General features: G+C 39.8%; 1 protein-coding gene across 9 annotated transcripts in view; it reads right to left on the bottom strand.

Moving 5' to 3' along the window:
- The window catches only part of ABLIM1 (actin binding LIM protein 1), a 93318-nt gene that overhangs the window by 47093 nt on the left and 21344 nt on the right, over positions 1-24881 (bottom strand). For 8 of the 9 annotated variants that reach the window (XM_035891475.1, XM_035891479.1, XM_035891483.1 and 5 more), the window contains exon 5: positions 3368-3455. In XM_035891475.1, coding sequence (XP_035747368.1) covers positions 3368-3455 — 88 coding nt within the window. Of the gene's footprint in view, positions 1-3367; positions 3456-24881 lie in introns of those variants that run through there. The other variant, XM_035891474.1, reaches the window with a different exon arrangement.

Here is a 24881-nt window from a genome sequence, read left to right as displayed (position 1 = left end):
ATCATCATCAGGAGACTGGAGAGAATGCTGGGACTCTGGATCAGGGGTCTGAGATGTTTGGCTCCGAGTCTAAGCCTAGGAAGAAGAAACTGTGCATTTGGCAGGGGGAAATGCTCAGACAACAGGGAGAAGTGTACCAACAGCCTTCTCTGTAAACAAACAGCAACCTCAGAGCCAGGACCCCACAGAGCCTGCGAGATCAGGAGAGAAGCACTCCCTGTGCCTTTGCTTAGGAGGTCAGACAGATCCAAGTGCTTAGGAGGAAGGCAGTTCATGTTATAAGGCCGATGAACTAAGAAGGTTTAGGTTCAATTCTCAAATTCAGTGTGAGCTTCCCGTGTGACTCTTGAGTATGTTCCTCTGTACCTCAGTTTCTTTTTTATCAAACCATCCCCACCATCAAAGAAAAAGCTGTCACTGCATTTTTGGGCAGTATTTAGCACAAATTGGCACAATTTTAGGGACACTCCAGGAGAATGCTGGAGCTGCTGAAAGTGAACAAGAAATGCAAGGGAGTTTGCCTGTCATTTTTATGGTGAAGGGTTGTGAGGTTTGGGGGGTGAGGGTTGTTTGGTTTGGGTTTTGTTGGGGTTTTTTGTTTGTTTGGTTTGGTGGGTTTTTTTTCCCACAAAATCGTAAGAGGTTTGAAATATGTGAAATCTAAAAACCCAAATCAGACAGACAAAGTTAGCTTAAGAAGTTAAATGTAAGTATTTTTCATGATCTTGAACTCTGAGCCACCTGCAACTTGTATATTTTATTCATCCACACATGTCAATCTATTTTTAAATGCTTGGAACAGTGCAAATTCTCAAGCTGCATTGCTGCTCTTTTTTCTAGCAGAAACATTCAGCAAATTCTGGTTATTCCCATTCTTAACATATGTTTGTTTGCTCACGTGGCAGTTCATTTATCCAGCTTTTTACTTTGCACATACCATTGTTTCAACATACAGCTGTCTAAAAAATCAGTAACTCAGGCTATTATTTACACACTGAATAAGACTGAAAGCCTGTGTGAGAATCAAGTGAAGCAACCCTCTAAATGCTGAGCAACATCCTAGCTCAGCAACAGTCTTCTGGAGCAGTCCATATAGTAATGTATTACTAGGAAGTCAAAGGAAAGAGAAAGTTTCTGATGCTGCTTCTTTTTCATTTTCCTGTGTTGGAGGAGGTCAAAGCCCGAGTGCTAGCATTATTCAAACCATCCTTATCATAGAAAGCTCCAAAATAGACCGCTTGTTTTTCCATGTTCTCCTTTTGCAGGTTTCCCACACATTTCTAATACAAGTAGCTACCACAAGCCTGCCAGACTTCTCTATAATACAAAGCAATACCAACACAGTGCTTTCATGTCCTGTGGAGAGGACAGTTAGATGTGAGATGGAAGCTGCCTATTTTCGTGTACTTTATCAATAATGTGATTTCGGTTCTAGCTTTAGTGTTATGGTATTGTATTTTTATTTCAGAGAAATGCCTGGAATGCTGTTATTCTGTACCCTAGGGTAAATTATTTAGATGGAGTCAGGATATACATTTCAGCTGAGAGCTTTGCACAGGAAAGGCTTTTAGGTCCCTTACTCTTACAAGCATGCTGAATTCAGCAAGGAATGCTTTGGCAGGACAGTCTGAAGCACACTCAGCAATAACATTACTTAGCCAGAAAACAGCTTGTGAACAATAAGGCAATGCAACTGGGGCTGCTCCTCCTCTGAGACAGAGTGAGCATGAAGAACATTAATTCACAACCACAGAAAGGGAGATACAGCCAAGAAGGGAATGATGGCAGAGCAAGGAGCCAGGTGTCTCTCCTCTCCTCTTTCGTATCACCTGAACTTGGCCAGGACAAAATCTAGCCTTGTTTAAGTAGCAGCAATGCTTTCTGTCTTATTTGGATCTGCAGAAATTTACACCCCAGCCTGCCCAACCAACATGAACTCCAACTCTCTGCTAGACTGGTGCAAACAGCATCAGTTGCAAACAGCTGTTATTAATAACAGAAAAGGATGAACTGATGCTCACCTTGAACTCTGCCTGTACTTTATCATACTATGATGTGAGGAAACTAAGAAGATTACCAGCTGACAGATGCTGTAACTGTTGCTTTCAAATTAGTCTTTCCAATCTGCCATCAGAGCAGTACTTCCTACCCAGCCCTCTTGCAATGCAGAGCTGCTACACAACTCCATATCCAATTCTGTGCACAGCTGGAATAAGATGACTGAGGCATAAGGTCAGTGAGAGATGAAAGAGATGGACTGACAGGAAGGACAAACTACAAACTAACACAAGTTAGCTTCAAAGGAATTCCTTAACAATATTATCTTATTTTGGAATTCCTCCAGAAGGAATCTCTCCTCAGGATTTCAAGAGATGGCTGCGACCACACTTTCATAATTTTTTTCCTATTCTTTTACAGTCCTTTCAGGTGTATCAAGCAAGTTTTCTAACATAACCACAATATACAAAATCCTAATATGTATCTGCCTTTTTCACTTTGATTTCTGACTTGCATAATTGTGTGTTATATGTCTTTCTATCAACATTAATTAATAACTACACCAAGTAGTAAAAATAATACCAGCTTAATAGTTAATCTGCTACCTTCTGGGAGAATAGGTGGAATTCAGACCAAGGATACTTTTGAATTGAAGAAAAGAGCATGTTCTTTTTTATGTGAAAAGATCATTTAAAAGAACGTGCTTGGCAATACCTGGGAGTGTGGGACTATTAATAAGGAAAAAGAGATGAAAATGAACATACAAGAAAGAAGTGACTGTAGAAAGACATACAAATAAAGCAAATGGGAATAAAAAGAGAGACGTGACCAGATAAAAGGGAAATAGGCAAGGCAAGCAAATACGGTAAGAACTGGAGGAGACAACCTGTCAATGCACATGGGGAATGAGATCTACATGATTCAGAACAAGCTCACTGCAGTTTTTGGAAGTTCTTCCATTGACTTTTACAGTTTGGAGTGTGGCCCAGATGAGCAGAGAAACTGATCAGCAGAATTCAGGGGAAGCCCTCTTAACTTTGTCTGATATCTCATATACCAGTCTGTGTGCTAAGTTGTTCGTGAGATGCCAAATTCAGAGGCAGCCTAATAAATTTCATTTTTGCTATGCAGCTTTTGAAAACACAGTCTGCCTCAGCTAGGCTGCAGAGTCACTGCAAAGCCACCATTATAACCACCTGTCAGGGTGAAAGGGCTTCAAGTGAAAAAGTATGAGAACACTGTAATGAAGATAGGATGGCTATAGTCCTCCTTGCCCATATTACATGGAGATGGTTAATAAACTCCTAAGGTCTGTGACAAAAAAATTACAAGGTCTGATTTTCTTGTTTTGGAATGGAGACATCCTTACCTTGCAGATACATTTCTTCTCCTTCTGTGAACATTTGGTTGCATCTGCTGCATCGTGCACAGCTTGGATGATAATGCTTGTCACCTGCCTGAACAAAAATAAAAAAGGGGAAAGAGGGATCAATGCATTGCATCGCATTGCTTTGTGAGCACTCATTATTTGCTGACAGACCAGTGCTATTTTTCTTCTAGTTCACCTGTTATGACACAACATTGCCTTCACGATGTGACAATAGCTATGACAATGTAAGATCTGCCATACTGGTCTATCTAGTCCAGTATCCTGTCCTCAACAGAGGCCAGCAGTGACTACTTGGGGTAAAAGGCTGTAAGAAACAAGACCATGCAGAACAGCCTTTCCTCTTCACACCTTCCCATTTGAGTAATCAGTGGTTTAGAGTTTTCCTGGCTAGAGGCTATGTCACAATCTATCTATTCTCCATGATTTGCCCAAGACCTTTTTAAATCTCCATCTATCTAACAGTCCAAGGCAATGAATGTCACACTGCAGTTAGATATTTATCTAAACCTGCTGCTGCCTCATTTTGTAAAACAACATGTATTTTCTCAATTGCTCCATTGCTATGGATGAATTTAGACAATGAATGCTAGCTTTCAACCTGCCATTTCATTCCTTGGCCTTCTTCCTGATGCTGCTGATATGGGCATTAAAAGAGAGAGCTTTCTAGAGCCCCTTCTGGGAGCATTAACTTAATTCACAGATGCCCGACTTCAGAAGCTACACTAGCACAGACAGCCTGAGCTGAATTCAAACTTCTGATGTAAAGATATTAAATGCTCTAGATCCTGTTACCCAAATCCAAATCCAGTGAGCCATTCATTCTCTTAAATACATCAATACCCATAAAGAACAAAGCTGATCAGATTTCAGGCCTATAAGGACAGGAAAAATCAAGGCACAAATATTAATGTGATTTCTGCTCCTTAGGAGACCAAAGCAACCAATGTATTAACTCCTTGCATCAGAAACTAAGCATGCATGGTCTGCATCAGGCTTTTTTAGTTGAAAAATAATTAATCCTAGAGAACAACCCTTAATAGTAACAAGTAATGAATTCTAAAGTCTTTAAAATCATATCTGGCTTTCCAAACAACCTCAAATCCTTCTTCACAAAACATTCCCTATCCACTGAGATGTTATATGCACGAAATACCTGTTTACTCTGTAGCTGACTCGTAAAATGTCATCAAATCCATTTCCTACTTCATTATACTCAAGACTGTAACATTACTAAATTCAAACTTTCCTTATGTCTATTGAGATGAATAACAACATATTTTTGGTTCACATTTGACATCGATTATACAGGCTTAGCATTTAAAAGTATTTATATGAGATGACAAAGTGCTTTTCTGTACTTTCTGCCTCATGCTGTTTGCATGTATGTATTGTACATACAGAGGAACAGCACTTTTATCTGTGTTTAGTAAAAAAAAAAAAAAAATCCCAACTTTTGAGCATTCCTAAAGTTCTTCAGCAGAGTGGGGCCCACAGAGCTGCTTGTCACAAGTGATTTCAGACGTATTTGATTTAACGATGACGGCAAATCTGATGTCCTGGGAACTGCTCCCAGTTAATGAGATATAAAAAATTCCTAAGAAGGCTGAATCACTGCCAGAAAAGGTCTTCTTCAAACATGAAGACGGTAACTGAAAAATAGATTTGAAATAATAAATCAGGGATCTGTTCTGGGCTCTGCCTGTCTCATCCACCTAAAGAATATCTGCAGCATAACAGTGCTGCTGTTTAACAGAGCTCCAATTTTCAGTAGGCACATGGATTTTTCTGAAATAAAATTCATAGTTTCTCAAAAGGTGTTCAGTAGGGTTGCTAAGTAGCTGTGTAGTCTGAACTGGAAAGAGTACAGAGCCTGTTATATTATTATTTATTAACCTCTGAGATATCCCATCTGAGGTGGGACTGTGTCCTGTGAGATGCTTACCAAATTCCCAGACACAAAGAACTGAAACCTTTGTACATAAGAATTATCAGATGAAGCAGGTTTTATAAAGAAGTAATTCCCTATCAAGCACACTGATGCGCATCTAAGGCAATGTAGTTTTTAGAAGGGTAGTTAGGATTCAGCAGAGATGTATCTATTGTGAGAGGGCCATAGTATGTGGACAATGCATTCACATCTGTACAGTTTCAGCTTCTGTTCTTCCAGTCTGGCCTTTGAAGTGTGGTGGTTTTGGTTTCAGTTTTTTCGAGGTTTTTGTTTGCTTGGTTTTGTTTAGTTGTTTTTTTGTTTATGAAGAAGAAAGCCATATTGCACCTATGTTTTAATCAAATTCCATTGCCATAAGCAAAAGGTGTTTTGCTTTGGGTTTTGCATAGCTACTCTGGCAGTCCTACCCCTGGCATCCCTGAGTTTCCTGATCCTTGTTTTGCAGTTAATTCGTAACAACTTCAGTCAGTTACTTCTATTAGATAGATGCTAAAAGGGTCTGTATCTGGCCCATCTAATACTAATATTAACGAGTCTCTCACCTATCATCCAATAAACATTCCACTTATTTTTCTCCTCATCACAAAGTTTTTCTTGACAATCCTTTAGAAAAGGGTGTCTGGATTCAACTACTTACCTGTTAATTGCTATAAGCAGTTTACATGTTTTTAAAAGCCAGGCTATTTATAGGAGAAACAAATTCTGAATTCATCATAATATTATGTGTAGACCTGTGGCCTCTCTGAAGACTTTTTTTCCTGGAAAAACTTCTGGTATGCTACTGTCAAGAGGATATAGTTTAAACAATGTACACGTGTGTCTTCAAAACAGCCAAAGAGACAGATTTCAAGCTTATTGGATCTTTCCCCAAGGCTGAAACAACTGGCCAAATTTTAGCCTAGTGTGAGTGATGATAAATGAACACCACACCCCAGATAACACAAGCTTGTGAAGTGGAAGCACCAACACATCCTGCGCTGGAGGGGTTTTGGGGGAGTTGCATACCACAGCAGCTGCAGTTGTTGCTGAATGCTTCCAAACCAGTTTCATGAGTTTTCTGCCTCAATAATGTTTCCACAACTCAGGAGTGGCAGCCTTTCTTCAGTGGGTATCCACTGGAAAACAATCTGCATCTCAACTAACTCAAGGCCAGTCGTGCCACGCCTGACTTGCTGTAATCATCTGAGAAAACTGATTGCTAACAACCAGTCATTTACAATGTATTAAGAAAACCTTTTGGACCTACAAAGAGATGAAATATTCATACTTTACAGAGATCTGGTCTTGCTCTCAGGCTGCTAAACCCTCACTTAGTATGGCCAATGTGCAGCTTCCCGTAATCTCATGGTACTGTGCTCTGGACTGCAAGGCTTGAATCTCAATCCTGTTGGCCATAACAAGTAGCATTAATTCAGTGCACATTTGCCCTGAACGTTCTTCAGCTGAGGTGCAAGAGTGTTAAAGTCACTTCCTTCCTACTATGCCTACCTCTCCTTACCCCTTCTCGAGTCCACTTCACATCCAGAAATCCCTTAAAGTTAGCTTTGCTACACAAGGACTTCTCAAGTAGCATCTTGCACCCTGCTGTCAGCAACAAATCACTTTCTTGTTCAAAACACAGGTATGCAGCCACTAAGTTTTGACCTATCAGATTGTTCCTGATCCCTTCCGAGTTATTTCAGCTTTAGTTGACCTCTTCAGGACTATACAAATGATCAAGTGCAAAGTATGACCCATACCTTAGAGGACTGCCCTGAAACTTAAGTTTGAGTAAGCTGAATTCATTGCTGAAAATACCTTGGTTTTGCTTAGCTACAAGTTACAAACAAAATTATATTGAACATCATTACTCTTACTTTGCATACAAATTCTTAAATGGAATTGAATGAATTGACAGCAAAGTTTCTTGTCAAATGAAATATTAAGCCTACATGTTACTGTCACTGCTTATAAATTCTATGTTAAATCAACTGACTTGCATTTGCAGTAGAAGCAAAGAACACCAGTTATCAATTTATAACAATATATCTCTTCTGACTTTCCTATTTATCTCCTACCCACACTGACAAACCTAAAATAGGTTCTCAGATTAAATCCCATTTGAACACAGTAGACAGAAAAAATTAGATTAAAAAAAACAGTATATACTCATTTATCAAATACTTCCAGAACCTTAGAATTGCAGAAGGAAGGAACAGTGGCCACAAGTATAAGTGTCGTTATAAATGTAAACATACAGATGTTAAATTTGAGTAGCTTTCCATGGTTCTGCAACTCTCACTGATATGGTTGAGCACCAATATATGCGTTCTATTTATTTTCCATATATTACTAAATATATCTACTATATATATGTACATCATATGCATATTCATGTATAGAAGACAGGTTTTAACATTATTTTACATAGTATTAAGGTTTTATTTATTCTGGTCATTTCAAGACTTATACTGGAATCAAGTCTTTAGCAACACTGAGCTTCAGTTTCCCAGTCTACAAAGATGGTTAAATAACATTTTCATAAAATACTTTGAAGAAGCACTAACAAGGAAAACCATTACAGAAATGTATTCCTCATGACCAATCATGAGAATAAAACCACATAACCATGTCTCCTGTAGGGCTTATGAATGATGGTTGGAGGCTCAGTAGTCAGGATTCATGGATGATGGGCTACATAGGGGAGCTTCACGGGTATAAGCAGAGGACATATACCAAGTAACATTAGCCAAAAGTACAAGCTCTATTACGTTTTACAACAATAGCAAGACCTATAATAAAATTTATTAATGAGAGACCAAATTTTTCATAGATTACCTTTTCAGATTCAGCAGCTATCAATTTTCAGCCTTCTTCCAGCCTACTACTCTCTTAAGTAATGGAACATACAAATCCTGATTAAACCAGCCTGCAGTGCCATTTTAAAAGCCACTGTGTACTGTTTACAGAGGGCTTTGAAAGCTCCCTCTAATGGAGGGGTAATAACCCTGTACAATTGTCTGGAATGGGAAAGATCCCAGAACACAGCCATCGCATTACACACCGTGTGCATCAAGCTTAAAGAGACCTCTTGCAGTTTAAAAGGTGACCTAAAAGGCTGGGAGGTGGGGAGTTATTTGGAGCACCAGGTAAACACAATGCACTGAGGTCCTGTACAACCCCTTCTCACACTGCTGATGCTCCAACTCTTCACTTTATCAAGATACCTTTGGGGACCTCCTGGGGGCAAAAGTCAGGGAAGGCAATGGTGGGTATCCCAGGAATGATCCCAGCCCAGGAGCTATAAATCCAGCTGCACACAAGCTGATGTAACATGCCTCAGAAACCCAGCAGAAAAAGCACCTGCATTTAGCACACATGCAGCTTTAACCCCATGGTAACAGGACTTCAAAAGCCAAGGAGTGTGTTTTCCAGCCATCCCCTCTGTCCTCACTTCCCACAAGACTAACTTCTATTCTCTGAGTGCTTGTAGAGCTCCAGTCTGATTAAATAAACATTTTCCTCTTTGGTGAACGTGAGAGCTTAAGATTTCCTATTACTCATGCCTTCAGTTCTGTCCTTCCTTCCAGAACAACAGTGAACAAGAGCCAGAGAGAACAATAACAAGAATCCCGCTAGGAGAGCTCACATGCCAGTGGGTCTGGTAGAGGAAGAACTAATTACCAACAGACATTTTCTGCTGGCCAAAGGACACAATTAAGTGCATATTTGTTGCGTTACATTTGCACAGCTGCACTCGTTCACTCTCCATTCACAGATATCTTAGCAATCACCTGACAAACAGCTATTAAACATGTAGAAAGCTTTATTTTTCTAATACTATTTAAATACCACAAAACCTGCTATGTAGTTTTAAGAGTACATTTAAGAGTAAAAGACCCTGCTCTTTTTCTTTTTTTTTTTAATGAACGGATATAATGGGTCCATTTGATGGAAAAACCTAATCAAATATTTAGTTCTGCTGTGACTCTGAGGAGAATGACCTGATTTCTTACCTTTCTTAAGGACCAAGGAGCAGCACAAAGAATAACTTGGACCGCTTAAGGAATGTCATGAATTGTAAAACAGGAACTGTGGCAGTAGCTTACCACTTTCTAGTGAAGCTTTATTTTAATTACTTGCAGAGGTCACAGAACCTTCAACCCTGTTTGATGTTTGGTATAACATCAAATTCCATTGTTTCCTTCTCTGCAGGCTTCTGTGATCTCGCAGGCGGCTGGAACAGCACAAATACTATGAAAACCAAAATTTGCCTCTAATAACATCCTGACCCAAACTGTCCACTCTTTTTTCCCAGGCTCTTATCTGTTTAGCAAGCCACTACAAATATCTGTGCTCACATACAAAAATAAAAGTGCAGCTCCTTTGCTTCCAAAGAACTTCAGAATCTACCAGAATTTGCTCTGTTACTACCAAAGGAAGGAAAGTAACACAATTTGAACACTGAAAAAATTCTAGCCTGATAAATCCTTGTTTAGTACGTATCTTTAAGACTAGGACCTTCTAGAGCTGTTAACACTACTGTCACAAGATCTCAATGGAAACAGCTCTCAGCACAATCTCTGCCTCCGTTCAACCTGAGGCAGGACGGAGCAGCGGGAAGCAGAGCTCACACTGGCAGTTCCCAGGCTGACGGGGCTGCAAGACACAAGACACCACACCGGGGGACAGTGGGAAATGGAGCGTGAGGCCGTGACTGTAAATCTGAGTGACAACATGCACCGAAGAGACATGGAAGACCCTCAGCCTTCCATCGCTTGTTGTGCTGCCTTGGGCAAGCCAAAACTGCAGCTGTCCCACTGCTGTGAACACTTGCACTGTTCGTTCATTCCTGGTTTCTGATTTTTATACAAAAATATTTCCCAGCATCCCAACAGTGACTACCAATGTCATGCAGACAGACTATAATAAACTTTGTAACTTAGTGTTAATTCTGTCAGCATGCAATATTGTTATACTCATTAGTTGCTTCTAATAGCAATGCAATTATTAGCTGCCTGACATAGCATTTTTCCTTACAGCAAAGATGTGAGTAATGATTCAGGCTAAATCCCCAGTCGTGCAACTGCTCTGCTAGCACGAAGAAACAGTCCTCATGGCAGCTGAATATCAACTGGACTTCCTTTAGTAAGATCTTAGCAGTCACTTGTGACCGCACTGTCAGCTCTGCCTTGAATTCTCACTTTTGTGGACCATCCAGTGTTGAGCCAGTTGCACACACCGGTGAAACGCTTAACTACCAGCTATGGGCTTTACAGGAGCTATTCATTCTGTCTTCATGGGGCAAATCCACCTCTTGCTTCACACAGGACCAGAGCTACAAACTTACATTACCTACACAGTTTGCAGCAGGAGGTTGGTACTATAAAGAAGGTAATTCCACTCAACCAAGAAGTGCAGCCACAGTAGCCTAAAGTGGCTGGATAGAATACTCTGGGCGGTTCAGAGGAGCAAAGCAATAGCAGACACAGCTTTATTGCCTATTGCCAGGATTTCAACATCTTCCCTGTTAGAATCCTGGGTTACATTTATGCACAGAGAAACCTAATCCCAGTGACTGAACATGTAGTTAATCAGAGACAATCCAGAGGGAATACATGTACTAGATTTTATTAAGATGTGTATATTCTGCAAAAAAGGAAGACCAACCATTGAATGCATGCAGTGTTTTCTCTAGGTGCATGTTCTGTTCTGTAGTGAAGAAGTAAGTGAATTGACAGGATTTTCTACATAGTTTTATTCTAATCTAATTACAATACAGATCTGTGAATCCACTACCTTCACTATCCTTACATTAGGTGCATATCAGGGCAAAATCCAGCATCTGCTGTTCAGTTTTCTTTTAAACATTGTTTATTGCACAGATTATTTCTTTTGATTTTGAACTTCTAAACAGCAAGTATTTGGCAAGGCCTGATACAAACCCCTCCTCTATTTCTTAACAATGCTGGAACAGATCCAGTTTGTAATTACAGGTGTGGACTTTCTATGTCTTCTGTAATCCTTAGGCTTCACAAAACATTACAGAACTAAATATTCATTTATCTTGTATGTATTTTATCCAGCATGAATTTTTGACATGAAAAGATACTTCACCTAAGGGACCCGATTACAGCCACATTCATATTGCTGGATTAGTTTCGAATCAGAATCAAAGAGCAGAGCTACTTTACAGTAACTTCACAGTGGTGCCAAGGGCCTTTGCGAACAGCCTAGCAATACTGGCATAACTCTAACCTTGTCTCAACCAGCCAGTAAAACACCTGTACTGACTACCAAGACTGCTGTGTGGGTCTGCTGAGGTGTACCCTTGAGTGATCAGTCTCTCTGCTGCAAGGTGAGCAAGCCATTCCAGCCACAGCTGAAAGCCCTTACTGGGTCGCTGCTGAGTGCTAGTTACGTGGCACAAGTCAAGGGACGGCACCGAGTCTTGTGAATGGATCACGAAGCGGCTGCATATGATACACAATCTTCTGTAACACCAGGAATCTCCCATTTCCCAAGTCATCTTCATGTTTGCTTTCATCAGGTGATAACAGAACTGCTGAGTTATCAGGAATATTGAGTACAAGAGTGAAACAAAATCACATTTCTCCTTTTAGGTCTCTGCATGAAGTGACTGTTACTCCCTCAACCTGTCCCTCTGGCTGAACTTCTAGTAACAGAGCTTGATGTACAGGCATTAGCAGATCACGTTAACTGCAGCTGTATTTGCAGTGCTGCAACAACACCTCCACAACAACGGGCAGTATCTTGGAAAACAGATATTACTAGTTTCTTTAATTAGAAACAACTTTCTCAGTCAGTAGAACTGTAGCTGACTTCAACCTGCTGAAATTCAGCTAGAAAAGTCAGTAACAAACTTCCTTTGTATCCAAAAAACCCCAACAGAATTATTTCATAAATCAGAAAGTCTTGCACCTGACAGCAGGGAATAAATACCAGGACTCATCCTAACATAAAAAGGCTATTTGCAATTCCAAAAATTAGCAAGTATTTCCATTCCTATCATCATTTGATTGCACTTATAGACAGACAGTAATAAAAAGCAGTTATATGTGCATAAATATATATACACACATATATATATGTGCATGTGGAATTTTAAAGGAACATATTCCTAAATCTTAAAGGATAAACCCAGGAATTTGAAGACATCTTACTAAGTGTCCCAAATTCTGTATTCTAAAGCACAAACAAAAAAGTTACCATGGTCCACATGCTTGAGGCACAGAGAAATCTTAAGAACTGAGGTACTATTAAAAACCAAAAATAGAACAAAAAAAAGGGCAATGACTAAGTCATTAAGTTAGAAATAAAGATAACTGATAAGAAAGCTAAGGTTACCAAAGAAATAGGTATGGACAATATGTTTAGAGACTGTAAGAGTCTGTATTAAAGAATGACAACAAAACATAAAAATAAAAATCACAGACTGGGCAAAGTTCCTTTGTGAGCTGTAAATAAAAACCGATGAAAGACAACACAGAAATGGCAGGAGTATTCAGGCAGTGTATCTTTCTGGTCTGTATTTGACAATGCTGAAAGATGTCTTTTTCCTGTTTGATACTGTTTATTGAGCAAGAAAGATTTTTTTGAATAGTGTTTGCCATGACTCAACATTTACAAATTAGGAGACTTTGAATAATTTGTACTCAAGAGTCTTAAGGAAACTATAGCTAGGCAGTTCTCTGACAGATGGATGTGTTAGCAGGGGAGGCTCTGCTGAGCCAGGCACCTCAGTGATGACTTCCTTCTACCCACAGCATGAGATACCTCTACTACTGGCCAAGATAAGAATATAAAAACTTCCCTGGTAGATCTGCAGATGACGCAAAGGCAACACTTGTTTAAGCTCTCTAAACACAGCAAGTACATTTCAATAGTGTAATGTATTGTGCCTGCAAATCAAGAAAGCAGGGTCCTGTGAGATTGAGGGCCACACTGTGGGCAACAGCAACTGAGAGAGGTGGTTTGAGAACATCATTACTAATCTCCCAGAAAATGCTCTCAGAGTACCTGAAATGGCTGGCTCTTCTGATCATTTAATGTATGAAAAGAATATAAAGGAAAAGCAGAAAAAAGGCTTTGCTTTTGACTACAGATAATGCAACATCACTGTTATAACACTGATGAGCACGAATATGTGGGTTTACAGAATAGAGTTTGGTGGAGAACCATCAAAACAGCATGAGTCTTCAGATGTGAACCTGAAGAACTCAGAGTGCAATCACTATTTGGAGAGAGGCTTCAGAGGTGGCTAGATCACAACAGAGAGGTGATTAAAATCAAAGAAAGTAGATAGTAGCGGGAACAAGTATGACCTTTGCAATCCCATTGAAAAAAAAATATGACAACATCAAAAAGCTGAAGTTAGACAAACTTAACCTCAAAATAAGGTGAAATTTCTAAAAAGTAAAGGTAATTTATCTTCGAGAGGGAAAATTTGTGGCCTTACAATCACTCTGCAGTCTGCATGGCAAGGCAGGATCATTTCCCAAAGGATAAACTTTGATTTGGTTTCTAAAGATAAGCTCCACGATTTTGAAAAGAGAAGGTCAAGCATGACAATTTTAGCAGTTCCTCTGACCTTAAAATCCATTCCAATGGGCGTTATATAGAGAGAAGCTTTTACACATGCATCAGGCTGCTCCTAGGGAGGACAGGTCTGGACCAAATCAGCAGAATAATGAGAGTCAGAGTCTAAGGTTACACTGCAAAAATTTCCATAAAGTTAAATCAGTTCACTGAGAGCTGTCTTGACTTTGCTGCTAGGAGGGAGCTTCTGTTGATGTGGCTTGTGGTTCAGAGGGTTCAAGTGCAACACTAGGAGAAGGTCTGGGGTTGGGTGTGCTGCCCCACCAGAATTGCTCCTGACCCGGAGGCTCCAGCAGTGAGACAGGGCTCTGTGGTGTGGGGAAGGTTGAGAAAACAAGTCAGCGTAGCATGAGGCAAAACTCACGTTAACCTATTCAGTGGGCAAGTGCAAACCACCTTCTAACTGAGGAAGCAAGTGAGAGCTTGGGAGATTAAGCAACTCATCTTGGATCAAAATTAATGCTTGCAGCAGAGCCAAGCAGAGAACTCAAATTTTCAGACTCGCAGCCCTGCCGGACCTCTGCGTAGCACACCACTAGATCCAAATAACCGTAGCTGATATTCTTGTTCATCTAACACAAAATTGTCTTTCTAGTTTTCTGTCAGAAGACTGTTTCAGGACCTGTGCAACCTTTGGCACGAGATTTAGTAAAGTCTGGTCTTCATTCTGATGTCTGCGTTCAGTTCAGAGGGAGTGTCCCAAGAACAACAGAGAAATAAAAGTTGCAAAGGCCAAAGGAGGGGGGAAAGAAACTAAGCATGAGAAATATAAACAGAGAATAGAAACCAAAAGGTAGCCTGTAAGAAACAAAGCAGACATGAAGCACTCAATATACACTAATTTGTACCTGGTAGACTCACAGATTGTTCTAATAGGAAAACATGTTAGGGAGTGAATTGAGCAGGGAATATTTTTTCTTCTAGTGACTGGAGCCTGCTCTTGTAGCAAACTGATCCTAATAGTCACTGTCATTCCAACTATTCTGATCCAGTAATGCTTTAAAAAGTCTACAGAATGAGTTTTATCCTTGATTAACTGCAGTGCTACCTGCTACCTTTGGAAGTCTCTTCCAGCAAGAGGTCACAACAAGCGACACAAGACAAGCTAGGGAAGGGACAGATTTTCTTCAAATCTTGTTCTTCCCAACCACATTGCTCTTAACTCCAGACTCACCAATACATAATTATGAACATGGATTTCACTACAACCAGAAGTTTCTCAGGAAGCCTTGTTTTGTAATTCAGGCCAAAGTGTTTGTTACACTAAATTTAAAATGGAAGTATCAAAGGGCAACGAGGTAACCAGTGGATAGTTAGTGCAGAGAAATAGTTGTCTCTTTTTCAAATAGAATTACTTTGAATAAATGTCAGACAACCAAAACATACTCTGCTAAAAGTAAAGCCCTTCATTTTTGGCAGAAGTCCATTTTTTGTTCTATCTGTCAGTTTTCTCACTGCTGAGACATGTGATTTCCAATTACAGATGCAAAACTATGTAAGCATACTTTTGAATCCTAGCTGGCTTGAACATCCCATTGGAGTATGTTTGTCAGAGCCAAGACACAGGGATTTTACTCCCTACCTCGTTTTCTTCAGCTCCATATAAAATCAAGATTTCTAGTTACCACGGGAAAACTATTCTAACACAATAAACACGATACAACATATTACTATGGTGATGAACAGGAAAGAGCTGATGACCACAAAGCAGAAAGGAATACCAAACATCATTTGCTGCCATTCAGTTTTCAACCAGGTACAGGGTCTCCATGTTTTTTGCCTCAACAGCAGTAGTTCAAGGGTGCTCTCCTCATTGCTAGGAAAAAACATTTGCCAGCCATGATGCAACTGTTTTACAGAATTCAAAGCAACAGAAGATCCATCCGTATACATAACAAATCTCTCTCTCCAAACCCTACATAAAAGTCAATTTCTTAACATTTTAACTCAAATGATTTATGCTGCTCATTTCAGAGACCTCTGCAAATCACAAAACATCCCAATCTAGTTTCACAGACAGTTTAAATGCCAGAGGATCTGCGTTGCTGGTGATGAAAAGGTGCATCTCTTGCTGTGTCCTGTTTTTCCCTCTTACAAAGAAAGAGGCTTGTAATAAATGTCATACATCCCAGATATCTATCCAAAGAACAATTAGACCTGTATGATCTTCTAATGTAGCATGAGCATGTAATTAAAATCTACCCATTTTGTGCTCCAGGTGGTCATTTCAAACGTGTAATCACACACAAACCGCTCACGTGTATCGTATTTTTCATCTGTAAAGCACCTGCTCAGTAAAGACAGGTATTAATTCTGTGGACTTCAAAGTCCCTAAAGATTCCAGACATATCTTTTGGGTTTGTTTTTGTTTTTTCCCCCCAGGAAAGCACCCTGACAAAGCAGACAAAAGAGAGAGGAGACTGAGTCCTTAGAGAGCGAACTTTAAGCACAATACCCGGATGGAGCCTGTAACAAACAGGTGACAGCTATGGACTTGCCCCAACAGGCTCTTCTCAACTTCCAGTTTCAAACATGTTATTGCTGCATTCTTCCCAACAATGGCTTTTCAGGTCTAAGTCCTATCCTGCTCTTCTAGAAGTCAGTAGCAAACTCTCCGCTGATAGGAGGACTTAAAGCAGCACTTAAAAAGGAAAGATCACAATCCTGCAAAAAAATATTTCACCACTTAATCCATTTTTCATTGCGAACTCAGTCTGGGAAAAACAAAAAGTAACTGGCTGAAATAATTTTGTGGCCCACATTCCCCTATCACTGCATCCCAAACGACAGTGAGACTGCGGCACTGGAGGAGTTTTGTGTCAGTGGACATAATTTGGTGTGGGGATCATTATTAATTTTATATCTCTGTTGGGGGTGATTGTGGCAGGTAGCACTATCACAGTGAAAAGGTTTAAAAGATGAAGAAAAGAAGCAATGGGAGCTACAAAATAAAAGTGTCACATTTTCCCTAAAGCAGACTGTTCCAAGAGGAGAACAAGATGTGTTCTACAGTAACAACCACGCAACTGAATTCTTAATACAGCCATGTAACAAGAAAAATAAAGTTACCCAGGTAAGTTACCCTTCTACTAAAAACCTGTATGTGTTACGTAGATGAAAAAACTGACTTGTTTTAAGTGCCTCTTGCATGTTACTGGAATACATGCAACAGCTACATATCACAGAGGCTGCTGGTGGTGGCAAGAAACTTTATACTAATATAAATGCCTCTACTGAAATGTCATTTTAAACTATTTTGATCAGCCTGCTGAAGTTTTGCGGCAATATTTAGTGCAAACACATTAGAAAATATTTAACTAAATCAAAAAGGTAAAAGCTAAACATAGTACACTAGGAAATATAGATCCTAATCAGCAACACTGTACTCATGAAAACAATTTATACAGATAAGCCATTTTTATAAGCACCTGCAAGATTTCACAAATGCCTCTGTGGCAATAAGGAAGCTTTAATAGGTTATTTTTTCAAATTACTTGTTACAACTTGCTCTTCTTATTCACCATCCCTACATCCTTTTAACATTCCTCCCTTTCCTGTTGATGTTCAAATTGACTAAAGGATAGTTTCCAAACCACTGCTGAGAAGTTGATGCCTTGTGATTATGCTGCCATAGCAACTGAACTTCTGTTAGGGCTCTGTCAACTTCAGATACTCTTTTGTCATCTTTTATGTCAAGTCTTTCTCAACTACAGATATCCCTCTTGCCAAATTCAATCTTTTGAGATGGGGAGGGAGGGAACCAAACAAAATCACCAAAATCCTGTTAGAAAGATTTTCACAGGAAGCGATTTACTTGATTTTTCTGGAAGTATCTTTATTCTAGATTTTTGACCCTGTGGTGGGTGTGGTGTTCTAGGCACTTACACCTAGCTTATTTTTTGTCAGGGAAGGTTAGTCTAAATTAAGTTAAATCTATGCTGCTAGTCAGCTACAGAGATAACCTGTCTGAATCATTTACCCATATCCTGAGTTATTATTAAACTTTTCATTTCCCCATTTTTACGCAAACAAACCCCACAGCAGGAAAAAAAAATTAGCATTCTACTTTAACTGATAAAACACATTTCTCAGCAAAAAGGCAGGGAAACTAGAAACAAACTCTAACCTTATTTCTATGTAACAAATCTCCAGAAGTGATCAAAAGAGCCAACAAACTATATTAAGTATTATTTGAGATAAAGAATTGCTTTGTTCCTCCATACAGCAATCAGTTGCAACCAGAAACAGCCCAAGCTCTGTGCCATTCTCCTCTCTTCCTGGCAGCTTAAAAACATGTTAGCTGCACTCCCTTTATCTGAGCCACAGATTTATACACAGCCTTTTAACAAGTCCTACTAAAAAAAAAGGCAAAACCCCTTCCAGTTCAGATCTAGTTTTACAGGAAGGGATTTACCTTCTGATGATAATTCTTCAGTCTAAGTCCATTCCCTCCTCAGCCCGGTGGGCAGACTCCCTCTGCCTCTGTCCAAATTCAGGGCCCCAGCAGAAGCGATGTGCAGATGCTTTACGCTCCCACCGAGCCAGCTCGCGGTGAAGCGCCGGTAACTGCCCCCAGCCCTGAGCCTCACTCCTCCTCTGCTCGCACGGGCGCTCTCCTGCACACACCCACCAAAACAAGCAAATAATCCTCCCTGCACATTAAACCCACTCCAGCAGTAACTCAGCCAGCCCATTCTGAAAAAGGAAAAGGGGGATGAATACCGGCCCAGGCAGGGGCAGGGCCATTTCTCATCACTTGTGTGTCACTATTTGATGTTGATACAACTCAGAACATTTTTCCCTTGGGGAAAGGCGTCCACTGAGCATGAAATCAGCACTCTCTTTCTCTGGAAGTTATTAAATATTACTTCCACAGCTTCTGAAGAATTTATACAGCCTCCTGGGTGTCAGTCTAGTTTTGTCAGAAACACTTAAGTTACACTGAGATCGTATTGTAGTCCAATTCACATTAATGCAGGCAGAGTGCTGGGGCCACTTCTCACACCGGTATGCGTATCCCTTCATCCTGTTTGCACGTTCTGGGTGATGCTTCAGACACACTCTATTGAACATGTGATGAATTTACAGTGGACTCTGTGCACTGACCTATTTGTTCTCTCAACAGGTATTTTCCATAATCAAAAAAGCCCCGTGGTCCGCAGTATATACCTGTCTGACTAAGAGAGCAAACGTTCACAGCACGTGCTTCTGCTTTTATCATTTACCTGGGACATTCAGGCAAGATGTTCATGATTTCTCATCTATTGTAACAGCGGTAAAGTTAAACACAAACAAAGCAAATCACAGAACTAACAAACCATGCACTAAACTCCACTGCTTCTTCTCATGTGCTGTGTAGCCTTCACACACCATAAAAATGTAGGGGGAAAGATGCCAATGGTGACTGGGAGATACTGGTTGAGAGCAAAGTCTCTCCCAAGCCTGTAAGACACCCAAACCACCAGATGCCTAGTGATATGAAAACAGAATGGTAATACATTCTTTAGGGATATTATTTATCACAGCTTTAACATACCACCAAAACCAAACCCATTTGGGTTCATCATATCATCAGTCTTTGCTCAATTAATCAATCGCTTCAGTTATAAGAAGTGTTTAAAACCCTAGATCACCTTAACCTGTATTACCAGTACAGGTTGCATCATTGAAGTACGGTAAATGACACATTTTGTGATACTTCCTGCATAACCACTATGAAAACAGCATTGCTAAATATTTCGTTCAGCAGAAGAATGTATGTTAGTCTTTCATTTAACATTTCTGAATGGAATTGAAATAAGTCCCTGTTTGTTTTAAGAGAGTCTCTGCATGGTTCCTCAATCTAGAAAGCATACTGGTATAAGAACACAGGACCAGATGCGTGAAGGTACTGAAGCACCTAACTAAACTCATTACTGCATGGATCTTTGCAGACAAGAGTGAGTGATGTTTTCATGTGAGCTATGAGCCTAAATATCCTTAAAATAAATGACTTACACATGTAGGCTACTGAGTTTTCCTGAAAGGCAATCAGCTAAAGCAGCTGAATACCATTACTCACATGGGCAAAGTTGCTTACATGGTTAAGTGCTGGCAGAAGGCACATCCTTGGACAACATAAATAGGCGTTGTTTGAATACGTCATTTACAGTTCATATGGGAACCAATGATGTTGCTACTGTCATTTATTTGTTATTTATTTATTTAGAACAGACTCATTCACATGTAAAGAATCAACAGAAACTTCTCTGAACCCCTCACAGCATAGGTTTCTAAATCTAGCTCTGAAAACAATACTTGAAGAAACATACAGGCTCCTCTGGCTCACGTTCTTTGCCTCTTAAATACGGGTACAGTTTCCTCACACAACCATCATAGCTTTCGCTGTTTGTTTTTCTGCCCCATAATTACTATTATTCATTTCTAACTTCAGAAGTTAAGGTGCTTCAGAATTGACATCTTTCAGTTAGTTGCAGCACAAACGAGGCATCTTAAAATTCTGGCACATTAAAGTAACAGTATCTACAAGTACTAAGCCTCCTTCACATTAAGTACCACATCTTAAATTACTACTCCTCTTTAAAATCAGGGGAAGCTCAGGATAAATTACAATATTGAACACACATTTAGAACTTGACCTTGCAAGGCTGAAGTCAAGGGAGCCTTCTGGTGCTCTGGCATTTCTCTTTTCCGGTCCATCTGTTAAAATGGCATCATGCCACTGCTTACAACGTGGGGTGCGAGTTTCAACAGTGCACAGGAAACAAACCCAGGGCAAGCAGCAGCCCATCAGAACAGGACCTCGAGCTACACACAGCCAGAAGAAACCACGCAGTGGCTTTTTATTTGCAAATGAATATTAAACAAGTAGTAGTATAGAAATAAATGGTTGAGTAGCAGGATGGTTGAGGGATTTGATAGTAGATATATGCATCTCAATCTCTAGATCATGAGATCCAATCCTGTTCATATCAGTAACAGCCAAAATAAATTAAAATCGTTAAGACCTGAATCTTATTCTCAGGCTTTCTGTATGATTTCATGCAAATTATCCACCTGTTTCTGTGCTGATGTCTTCTTTCTGCAGAACTAAAATACTACTGCTAGGAAGTTTTGTAAAACACTTTGGATAAACAGAGATGAATTACATGGATATAGGCATGATCCACCATTCCCTGAAGTCAAAGGAAAGCTTCTCATTGTTTTAACGTATTTTGAATTAAGCCCTGGAAGAATAGTTCTATTGTGTATGATAACCACCTTAGACAAAAATTATTTAGGCTAGCATCTTTCAAATAGCTAAATATGTGCTAAAGTTTACTTAGATTCGTGGAATTACCATATCAACACAGAAATTCGCAGTATTAGGATCGGATAGGCAAGCCTTGAAGCTATGAAAACAACAGCTTAGTGGAAAGTCTATGTGAAAGTTCTCACTATGCTGTTATTAAAAATGTTTTTCACCAGAGTTAATGGGACATGAGTAATTTTTCATAAATAAAGATTCCTTTCTGCTGGAGAAACCCGAGGAAGAACAACAATCTCCGTTGCCTTGACAACATTATCCTGAAATACTCAAGTATTAAGAGTATCCAGTATGCTCACGAAAGTTGCAATATCTATTTCATATTAGATACTCATCACATTTATTGCGTTGGCACGCACTCATCTATCATCTGTGACTATTTGTCACAAAGTTATGTGCCAAATAATAGATGAGAAATATCTGAGATGACTTAAATGCACATGGTATTTTTCTTGCATATTTTCACGGCTACTGAAAGTTGTTAGATCTGTGGCCTAGAAAAAAAGAGCATTCTTCCACAGTATCTGAATATTAGCAAAATAAGTACTGTTTTTCTAGTAATGCACTTCTTAACTGAGTAGAGGGATCACCTCTACAGAATGGCTGGAGGGAGTCCATCCTCTCAAGGCTTGAATGCAAACCTTGGCCTTTTTCACGGGCTTTGCTGAGGGTGCCTACCAGGGGGATAGCATAGCTGCTTCTGAGATGAAGACTCTTGGGTCCACATTGGGAGTGGTTGTCTCTCCTGCTAGATGCTCATTGCAGAAGACTGAAAACCTGATTTTTCAGAGGTGCTAAGACACCCTGATGGACAAAATGAGCAGGAGCTGCAAGCCTGCAATGTTACAGAAGAATCTCAATTTCTCTTTCATTAAAAAAATAATGATCTCTTACTGGGAAAATAGATACCACCAGCCTCGTGAACCAGAGCTAAGTTTCATGCTTTCATTTCCCTTCCGTTTTAAAGTTTTTCTATACACTGTCACAGATTGAATGCAAATAAGCAGAAAATAAAGCAGCACTACAATGACAGGCTGCTAATCGCTTCTGATCCATTAGAGGGAAGTGTTTCTATACAACGTACTATATACTCCCCTCTCTTCTAATCATTTCTTTGGATGAAGGCAACAAAATAGTATACTCTACTCCTGACAAATTATTTTATTGACAAATAAAATGAAAGATACTGATCAGTGAATTTACTAGTACCATTTTTATTTACGAAGGCAAAATACAAAGTGGGTTTTTTTTTTTTCCCCTCCGGACATTCATAGGTAGAACTTGGGCTAGTCAGTGATGGCATAACCTCTACCTAGACCATTCCTGTAATTGTGCTACATCACACCAAGAATGCGGTTTCCTTCCCAAGAGAGGCAGCAGGACAAGAGACAACCCATGTGATATAAGTAATCAAAATTACGCATATTTGCTAAAGAAACATTGCCAAAGAAATCAAGGAGGGAAGACAGTAATCCTCCTATGAGAATCTCGATCTTCATCTAAATTAAAACTTCAGGTGTACTGAGAGGGAGTGGGTGCTTTCCTGTACTGGATAAGGAGATTGTTAGTTGTCCTGCCTCAAACAGGTCTGCAGCCCTTCCTGAACTGCGGCGTCCTGTTCTGTGAATTACCTTCCATGGCCCTGCGGCTGCTTCCAATCTCTCACCTCTGCTGTTAGCAGAGGATTTATGCCATGCTCTGACCCCATCCTTTAGACTACCTTTTCTGCCCAAAGGGGACACATGTGCTGACACATGATTTTCTCATCCTAAATTTTGACTTATTAGTTCCTTTAGTCTAATTTAGAGGCATTAGTACTGCCCATTTGGAACTCTGCATCTCTGACAGTGTAAAAGGTTTCTAGGACGAGCCAAGAAACTAGCCCATGGTTCTGATAAATTGCTCTGATTATTGAATGTTAGCTGCTCACCTGTATTTTCTAATCTTTTCAAGCACCACCTAATGACAGAAAGTGCTTGAATGCCTTTCCTGCATCTGCATTCCCAAATGATACCTGGAGAATTCTATCCATGGACTATCCAGGCTGCTAATACATACTGTAAGGCAGTTAAGCCAAGGTCTGAATGGCCTCCCTGACTACACAGTACTAAGTTTTTTGGTGAAAGTTACCAAGGACGTGTCCAACCTACACTTTTCAGATAGCAGTCAGACTCCAAAGGTCATTTAAACAGATCAGGAAAGAGTTGCACTGTGTGAGTAATTCAACTTCTACAGACTTTAGAGGAGTTTGGTCTTAGTTACATATTGAGAACTACTGCTGCCCTCTACTGTATTATTATGGGTTGTGCCTCTAATAATCAAAGAGCCACAAATATTGAAGCAAAATTTCTAGTCTTACCCAGAACTTAGCATGATTAATATTTCCATGCATTGATAAAATAACTCAAAGGATCTGTTTCTAATTCATCAGCATATTCTGATTCTGCAGGGGCTAGGTCAAATGGAAAAGTCTTTATCTGGTTTTGGTGGATCCTTGCAAGAGGTTGGACGTGTTTCATTGTTTCAGCAAAAAGTTGTCTCTTCTTCCGATAATAAATAACCATCAGAAGAGTAAGAACTATGGAGTGAGAAACCAACGCTGGGGCCAAAATGAGGTTCTAGCTCAAGGTTCTACCCAGGACACATCATCTCTGATAACCTGAAGTTTAGCTTGGATTATGATGGACAGTGAAGTTCCAGTTCAATTGAACTAATCTTTCCTTAGTCTCAACTTAGTTCTGAAAGGTTGCAGCTCATGATGTTCTCAAAAAGCTAGGTTACTTTCTCACTAATGCTAGGAAGAATAACATGAGTGCAACCTTGCTATAGTCACACCCACTACACAAAAGGTTCCAAACAGGAATAGCTTATTTCTTCCCAGCTCTCCACAGACTCCAATAACCTTCTCTTTTATAATTTTCATCTCCATACCTCTGAATAGGCTGCATTGCTTGTAGGTTAGAGCACCTATCATGTGAATCTAAATAATTTTAGAATTCCCAATGTCACAAATCCAATTACTTCTCTCCTGCAGTGCTTCCTGCACTGGAATGCAATTGTGGTGTCACCAATACATACTACTAAACTGAAAAACTCATCAGTAGACAGGAATAGATAAGCAGATGGTAGCAGACCACTAGATTAAAGCCAGAGACACAGCCTTCCTACTCAAGGGAAAACTCAGACTGTTCTCACTAATTATCTATGCGGGTCTCCAAAGGAATTAGATACACATTGCAAAGAAGGCAGACTAAGAGTCTGGCTAATTAAAAAACTACCTCCTTCCAGTAGATGCAGTGACAAATACAACGGGTGTCCACACACGTTCCGAGTCCCTCATTTGGCAGCTACCATCCTGGTTAATGTTCTGAATACTGAACCAGAGAAGTCTTCAGAACTAAAACCACAAGCTGTTACCACTTTACGTCAAACCTAAGACTTTTCATATGAGGGCTGACACAGTCTTCTATCTGTAGTACATGGGACACAAAGAAAAGAACCTGTAATACACATTCACTAGCAAATTCCAGCTGCTTTTATGTCTAGCACTTTCAAGTTTATTTTGTGTTATTCACTGTAAAACATACAGTATGTCCAGTTGTTCACAAAATACACCTGAAACTGAAGTTCTTTGTGGTTCC

The sequence above is a fragment of the Egretta garzetta genome, unplaced genomic scaffold (genome assembly GCF_000687185.1).
Source record: "Egretta garzetta isolate BGI_Z169 unplaced genomic scaffold, ASM68718v1 scaffold273, whole genome shotgun sequence".
In the NCBI taxonomy this organism is placed as follows: domain Eukaryota; kingdom Metazoa; phylum Chordata; class Aves; order Pelecaniformes; family Ardeidae; genus Egretta; species Egretta garzetta.
Note: the sequence above shows the minus strand (reverse complement) of the source record. Positions and strands in the feature narration are given on the sequence as shown.